The sequence below is a fragment of the Anarhichas minor genome, unplaced genomic scaffold (genome assembly GCF_050575085.1).
Source record: "Anarhichas minor isolate MPS153535 unplaced genomic scaffold, ASM5057508v1 ptg000014l, whole genome shotgun sequence".
Lineage (NCBI taxonomy): Eukaryota > Metazoa > Chordata > Actinopteri > Perciformes > Anarhichadidae > Anarhichas > Anarhichas minor.
The window spans coordinates 9,361,993-9,370,000 of NW_027466460.1; the positions used below are offsets into that span (position 1 = coordinate 9,361,993).

General features: G+C 41.1%; 1 protein-coding gene across 1 annotated transcript; it reads right to left on the reverse strand.

Moving 5' to 3' along the window:
* Positions 1-1,943: 1,943 nt before the first annotated feature.
* LOC142950013 (aminoacyl tRNA synthase complex-interacting multifunctional protein 1-like) lies at positions 1,944-6,423 on the reverse strand. The gene is made up of 4 exons (XM_076091919.1): positions 6,005-6,423; positions 4,334-4,542; positions 2,907-3,075; positions 1,944-2,667 (listed from the first exon to the last, which is right to left on the reverse strand). Exons 1-4 carry the CDS (start codon positions 6,375-6,377, stop codon positions 2,501-2,503), a joined length of 918 nt encoding a protein of 305 aa, XP_075948034.1. The 5' UTR covers positions 6,378-6,423; the 3' UTR covers positions 1,944-2,500.
* Between the last annotated feature and the right edge of the window lie 1,585 nt (positions 6,424-8,008).

Sequence of the window (8,008 nt, forward strand, 5' to 3'; positions counted from 1 at the left end):
ACACACAAAAACATTAGGATGACACAGCTGTGAAGAGAGTTTTGTTGGGTTTCCTGGACTTTGTGGCCTGGTTAGAGGAAGAGGAGGAGCAGCAATAGGTTGACTCTGAATTCATACAGAAGGAGAGAGAGAGAAGAGGAGATAGGAGCTCAGTGTAAGTCCCCCCACAGTCTAGGCCTATAGCAGCTTATCTAGGGGCTGGTCCAAGACAAACCTGAGCCAGCCCTAACTACAGTATACGCATTATATACATAATAAGGAAAAGACATTTAAGCCCGGAAAACTAACAGAGGCCGATCTCCTCATGTCCTCTTCCCCTTTAGGTAGCTTTATTATGGCTCTCCCAAACGCCGCGGACGTTGCTCCTACGATGACGAGGAGGTCGGAAGTTACTAGCACCTCAAGCCTGGCTCACATCAGAGACGAGCTGCACATCTGGAAGAAAAAACTAAAGATTTATTTTTACTGCTGTGGGTGCATACTGTAGCCTGAACAGGAGATGCCCAGAATTGCTAAAGTTACATCAAATTAAATCACCATTTCATCCAAATTTTAGTCTGTTTGTGACGATAGGCAATTCTCCTTCGGACACGGATACTCGCCTCATCTCTGTGTTAAATTTGGCCAGGGCAGTTTTTTGCTTATCTGTAGCACACACTTTTGTCGGCGTCGTCAAGCGTCGGCTTTTCTTGCAAGTCCCACAGCCATCTCATTTATGCTCCATTACGTCCCCATCCTCACGGCTCAAGTGAAGGAAAAGGACACAGTGAGGATTTTAGAATTGGCCTTCATCTCTTGGACCTTGAAGAAGATTGAGAGTCATTGGTCTAAAGTAGCACAATGCTTAACCACACACTTTGGACTTGAACTGTACTTGCTCTCTGATGCAATGTAGACAGGCTTGTGGATGGGCCCAGTGAGCTTATAATCATAGCAATGATGTTGTTGTGAGAGCTCCGTTCAATATGTTGGTGATTTTGTTAATTATGTGGACTTTCAGTCCTTGCTCAATTTCCACATTACCAACCAGGCAAAAGTGGGCAACTGCCTCAGGGCCTGAGGAATCGGTTCCACCAAATCTTTGTAAGTTCAAACCAAACTTACCTTGTTCTAACACACGTTAAAGGTGCTATAAAAATAAAGTTATTATTACAAGTGTGCAACAAATAAAGCAACTATCTTAACATGCAACACAACTGACAGTAAAAGTAAAAACCATACAACAATAATACACTTTTATATAATTTAAAGTAAGTTTACATTGGCACTGAAAAGTGCGATTGTGGTTTGACTGAATGTTAAAGAGGCTCGCCATGGGGAAGTTGGAAGGGGGCTGGTAGATTGAGGGGGCGGCATTTCCTCCTCGTCCTAGTGAGTGCAGTTTCTCATGTTTTTAAAAAAATATAACTTAAGTTTTCAGACTGAAAACACCGTGGTCCATCTTTAGGCAGATTAGTTACCTTACAACAACTGTTAGAAACATACAAACAAAACCTGCAGTGTCTAAAGGAATATTTAATGATCAGTATGATACATACCATTATGTACACAGTAAGACTGTTACATCCTTTTAATGAGAAATGAGTCTGGGGTTTCTTCTTGTATATGGCAAAGCAGTTTCATAACTTCCTTCTCTAGTTTATGAAATTGTAAGACATATCTTTTATTTATGAAAATGTTGATACCATTCCCTCCCAGTCCTCCTGTTCTGTTAGTTACCAGCAACATCTCATCAGAGACAATGTGTTCCACTTCTTAGTTCCTGAATCACATCCCCATTGTTTACATGCAATTTTCACTTCTTCCTTTAAAATAAAGGACACACACACATGCACACTTGTTTTCATTATTTGCCAGCATCAAACTTAACCTAAAGGAGCTGAAAGAACTGACCGCATGCAGTTGCTTAAGAACACATTTTATTTGGTAAAACCAATTCATTTTAAAGTCATTTCCATTTCATTCCAACTAATTTCCGTACTGTCAACAGAAAGTAAAACTGTTCAGTGTCCCCTTTTTCAAAAAGGGATTTCTGCACCGTTTAGTTTCATCCTGTTAAGTGGAAATGACCACTGTGGCGTCATGGGAAAACACTTCGATTTTATCAAATATTTCCCCAACCAAAAAGGGATTCTTTGTAAGAATTTCCATTTTCTTTTCACAATGCCGAGTATCACTGTGCTCTGTATGTTCCCATGTGTCACTACACACATACTGTACATCATCATGGGTACTGAAGTGCCCTCCTTTGGCCAAATACAGAACTTCTGATTTTAGATAAAAGTGCCCGTCCAACAGAGGGCGACATACTCCTCACTATCTTCACTTTCCTTCCTCACGGGACAAAAGTATGTGAACACTCCAACATCACACCCATGTGTTTGCTGGACATGTCTTTCCAAAACCAAGGGAAACTCTTCTGGAACCGCTCTACACAACACTTTGGATCCTTTCTGGCAGCAGGGATTTGCACCGAGCTATTTTGAGCAGCTCTGTTCGTTTATTTGATTTCACTGTCGCTCATGGTTTGGGCTTTGCACACTCCCTTGCAGGCGACCTCAAACGCAGCTCCCTTGTAGGTTGCAACGCACTGGTCGCTGGTGCGTAGGTCTGGCAGAACCTGCTCCCAGACCTTGTTTTTGGGGTTCAGCTCTTTGTCTGGTTCACCTGCAGTCAAGAAATCAGTTTGACACATTAGAAGGAGCTACCTTGTTCCCTTCTCATTCACCACAAAAGTCAGATTTATGATTCCAGGACAGAGTATACGCCTCCTTGCATAATCGAATCAGAACAGCAAAACCATGGCCAGTAAAATGCTTCCTTCAATCACAATATTCCTCGTGTCGGTTTGGTTGGAAATGGTTGTTAGATTTAATTTTATGCTACTGATTAAAATGTAATAGTACCTGGGAAGCTCGGGAAAATAACTCTGTCCCCTGGTGCTGCTCCGCTTGGAGGTTCAAGGATTTCAACCTTGTCGGGTGAGCTGGCACACATCACCACAGCCTGGGACACCACTCCTCTCGTCTTGGCTGGCTTCAGGTTACACAACAGGACCGCCATGCGGTTCTGCATCTGCATGAGGGACAGACATTTGCCCTTGATAATTAAAAACCTAACAAACATTGTGTAGCCTATTTACAGATGAAAACAAAACACCTCCAAATCATATTCACACTGTTACGCTAGTTCTAAACAACTGTGTCCAGTAGTTTATGGTTTGTCTTCTAAAAGCAGAAGAAGAAAAATCCTTTCATGAAATGATGTATGTCACATCTTAGAAAATAATGATATCATTTATTGAGGTGCATCCTTTTAATATATATGAATTTAGAATCAGTTATGTTGTTAAGATAGATCATTTTAAAAAGGCTTTGGAGGTACGGAAAGTACATACATGCTATGAAACAGTATGCGTTTGTTTTGCTTAATATCTATTCAATTATAACAGACAGTCAAAGACCATTTCCATCAAACCCATAAAGCATTTCCTCAGATATTTTAATCTGGTTTGCTTGACAGAAACAGAGAATATTCTGTAAATAAGATTTAGATTTTAGATCTTAATGTTATAAAAAAAAAGGGGGCTCAAACTATGTAAAACTGACACTAAAGTATGTGACCTAATAAACCAATCAACAGGCAGCTGCAGCAACAGTGTGCTTGTCATTAAAGCTGCAGTCAGGAAGCACTTATTTAGGCTGTGCTATATATCACGGCAGCACCATCAACAGCTTCACGAAGCTAATCTAACATGTTTTGTTTGTGCGTGGAAAGGTTGTCTCATCTAGATATTTTTCTTAGGTTTTACACTTTTTTGGCAAAGTCAGACCGTGTTTTAAATACATGACCTCAGCGGGCATATGTTCTGATTTAAATGACACTATAAAGTATGTGTTCACATACTTTTGGTTTGGGGAAGCCAATTAAGGGAAATATTACTGCTACACCACACAACGATATTTTAGACAGTAGTGTGCTTCCAACTTTGAGGCAAAAGTTTAGGGAAGGCCCTTTCCTGTTTAAACATAACTTCCCTGTAGAGCCTTTCTGCACAGCGGACCCCTTTGGGAGGAATTGGAACGCCGACTGCGAGTCAGACCGTAACATCCTAAATCAGTGCCTGACCTCATTAATGCTGATGTGTGTGTGTGTGTAAATCTCTACATACATTCTGAGAATTCTTGTTAGTTAACAAATTCAACAATGCACAATGTTCTGTGACCTGAATCAAGAAAATAATCAGTAGATTTATTGTTAAGTCAAAATAATCGTTAGCTGAAGTCCTAATAATTACGTCTAAAAAGCACATGATATTCAAAAGAATCTGTACCTGGTCCAGAGGTATGTGCTTAGCTAGCTCGCTGACCACCGTCCTGGGACACGTCTCTCCAACATCGACCTGCTCCACATACAGACCATCAGTCTCTGGAAGCTGCACAGTTGAGATTATACGTCCAACGCGCAGGTCCAGACGCGACACGTCCACCTTGGCGTTGTCTTGGCTTGGAGCTGCCTGCTTCTTCTCTGCTTTCTCCCCTCCTTGCATCAAAGAAAGACAAGTACTGGTATAATAACCATGCACAGAGAATCCCAATAGATTTGAAATGTTTCCCCGTTTCATTACAATGTTTCTTCACAGTAGAAATCGGATATAACACTGCGCTTATGTGTGAAAATCAGAAGTGTCAAGGAAAGTTTGGATGACGAGATGCATCTGTGAGAGTTGTATGCTAAACTCAATGTGCATAATATTATGAAAAAAAATAAAAGCTATTAAAGGTTCAAAAGCACTTAATAGTTCTGCAAATTGGTAATTTATGGGAAATTATACATAAAAATCATAGCGGAATGATACTCAACAGCTGCAGCATCCAATCATATTTTAGTTAATTATGCTTCCAACTTTGTGTCAACAGTTCGGGAACAGAGCTTCCCTGTTTCAACATGAGCATGCCCCTGTGCACAAAAGCCAGTTCCACAAAGAAATGTTTTTCTTAGTTAGTTGTGGAAGAACGTGACTGTACTGCACAGAGCCTCGACCAGGCTAACGCATTTGGGATGAACTGGAATGCAGACAGTGAGCCAGACCTTATTCTCCAAAATGAATGCCTGACCTCACTAATTCTCTCGATGCTGAATGAGAGAAAATCCTGTGGAAAGCATTTAAGGAGAACGGAGGCAGCATGTTAATGTCCATGGTTTTGGAGTGAGACCAAGTTTTCTGAAGTACAAATAATGGAAAGTAAGGAGTGACCGACGTGTCTGCCTCTTCCTCGCTTCCTCCACTACAGACAATCAGCTGCTGCTGTGAGTACATTGATGTAATTGCTCAACTAATGGGGCTCAGTATTTCTGCTGGAATTGTATTGCCTTGTAGAGGGGCTGCATATGACAATTTGTTTTTACATAGAGCTGCAACTGAGTAAAAGATGCAGATCACAACTGCTGAGAGCCCAAGGTGACATTCAGACTGTTTGAAAAAGCCCAAAATCCACAGGTATTCTGTTTATTGTCAAATAAGGCAAAGGAAAAAAAGCAAATACTCACATTTGAGAAGCTGCAACCAGCAGTTTAGAATTTTTTCCTTAAAACTTTAAAATTGCTGCAGATGTTTTGTTGATTAAGTAATTAATTAATCAAATACTATTTACATAACGCTGTGTTTGATCTAATTGCGACAAATTGACATAGGTAAACTATGGACCAGGTAGTGGGCCAATAAAAGCAATAAGCAATAACATGCATATTTTGATTTTGAGACGTTTGGATGGTGTTTTAAATAAAAATCTGATAAACCAAACTATAATAATCTTGTAGTGTGACTGAATGGGTGTAAATGTCTGTCTCCAAACCTGTGGAACCCTTTTAGAAGAGCAACTGGAGGGAGAGTTGCTGTGTCAATATGAATGTCGATGCAATATATAGGTGATATGTTGCCAAAAGTATGACTCTAACATTATACTTGTATGGGATTGTTGAACCTCCGCTTCCCTGAACTCACCTTTAGGCTTGTTGTACGTGGACACTCGGCCACGGAAGCCCATCTCATGCAGCTCCCGGCGGACGGTCCTGGGGCTCACGCTGGCCCCGGAGGCGGTCTGAAACTCGGCGGTGAGAGCTTCCACCGAGGGCGAACAGTTCTCCAACGCTACTTTCTCCAGGACTTGACGGTCCTCCTCCTTGAGCTTGTGCGGTCGGCCGCTCCGGGGCAGAGCCGTCGTTATTCCTCCACGTTTCCACTTCAAGATGACAGCGCTCACGGTGGACCGCGGCAGGTTCAACAGAGCGGAAATCTCCCGGACAGACTTTTTGCACATGTGACATCCAACCACGGTCCCCCGCTGGAAGTCACTGAGCTCCTCGCTGCGACCCATTCTACCGCAAATGTCTGCAGTCTGCAGACTGCATTGATTTCACCTCCTCCTCCTGTTTGTCCTTTTTCTTCTTCTATGTTTTTGGCAGTTTGAATACTGCCCTCCACAGGATAAAAATACACATAAAATAAAAGTAAGAACAGGGCTAAAAATGTAAATTATACAAGAATAAAGTCAGAATTAAAGGCAAGAGAGGTACGATTAGCAGCAAAAAATCAATAATTTTATAATATGATTATGTAATGATAGGCTAATGTCAATGCATATTTTAGGAACAACACCTGAACACATTGTTTTAATAATGATAATAAAAATGCTTTACAATATAAAGATGGATACATTACAGAGGGTTGGAAACAAAAACAATGATTTCAAGAGGTAAAAACTAGATGATAATTACTGTAAAACAATGTACAATCAGTTAGGTGAAATCCTGATGAATTAAACATTTATTTTGAGGAGGGATTTAAAAGAAGACAGATTTAGTTTGTTGTCCTTCTAATGTAAAGTTTACAAATGTGGCGGGCCGTGCATTTCATACCTGGGCCTTCACTGCTGTCCTGCAGCTGAAACACAGCTACGGTCATTATTTGTTTCGTGACCAATCACGTACTTGTAGGCCAGCTAGCAGACTCTGGCATGTCAAAGAATACGCCCAACATGTCAAACTAAAGATCTGATTGGTTGAAGAATATGACAATCAACAATATCGTCCCCGTTCACTTAAACTGCTCAGGGATGCACTTGAGACTCTGCAGGCCTCGGGCCTCTCTTCTTACCTAGAGACACAGAGGTGAACTCTGATTGGATAAAAGCTCTACTTAAAACAAGCTGCACTGGAAGCAGAGCAAGGAGGAAGACAGTAGCTGTGCATTGAGAAAATAAGATAATGGGAAAAATAATTTTATAAATTATAATACATGTAGTGTATTTAAGAACAATTATTAAATTATAAAATAGCTCTAACTTTGTGATTCTGTTTAGGCCAGCAGAGAAGGCCTTGCAGGCCCTGACGGCCCACTACTGATCAAAACACCCGTGGTCCCTTCCTTCAGGCTCGACCAGTGTTTGTCAAGGCAGATCATTCCTCAACTGGCCTGCTGTCCGTGGCAACCCCTTATATAACACACAAAGGCGTCCATACATACACGCACACACAGCTTCAGATGATTTATCTCTACCCCCTTTAAAACAAAGAATTAAAAGGCGAAATACCCCCCTTTCGATGGACCACGATAGGACCATGATCCCATTTAAATTGAGCAATGAATTACACATATGATGCTTGTCAATTTAAAAGATCGTTTTTACACACATCGCTTCTGTATAGGCATGAAAAGATGCAATCAGAGACTTTGATGAATCGTCCGTGGGAGAATAGCTTGATTTGTAATCAGTGTGCACCCTAAAGGATCATGGAGAGTTCAAGGACACAATCACATGCTGAAATATACACACAAGTGTGTTCAAACCCTCCACCGCACACATGCACATAGAAACAATCACACAGCCATTATTGACCGATTGACTAGACAAGCTTTGTTATCAGTTCACCTGTCTTATACAATGGGTTCACATTTCTAGACCATGGTTCCCACTTTCTCAGTATCTCCTACCCTACTTTCTATTTA

Excerpts from the sequence above, each read along its gene's own strand:
- LOC142950013 (XM_076091919.1), bottom strand. The coding sequence starts at position 6,377 with ATGGGTCGCAGCGAGGAGCTCAGTGACTTCCAGCGGGGGACCGTGGTT. Across the intron at positions 4,543-6,004 it reads CACGTACAACAAGCCTAAAG|GAGGGGAGAAAGCAGAGAAG; the intron begins GTGAGTTCAGGG and ends CTTTGATGCAAG. Across the intron at positions 3,076-4,333 it reads AGCACATACCTCTGGACCAG|ATGCAGAACCGCATGGCGGT; the intron begins GTACAGATTCTT and ends TCCCTCATGCAG.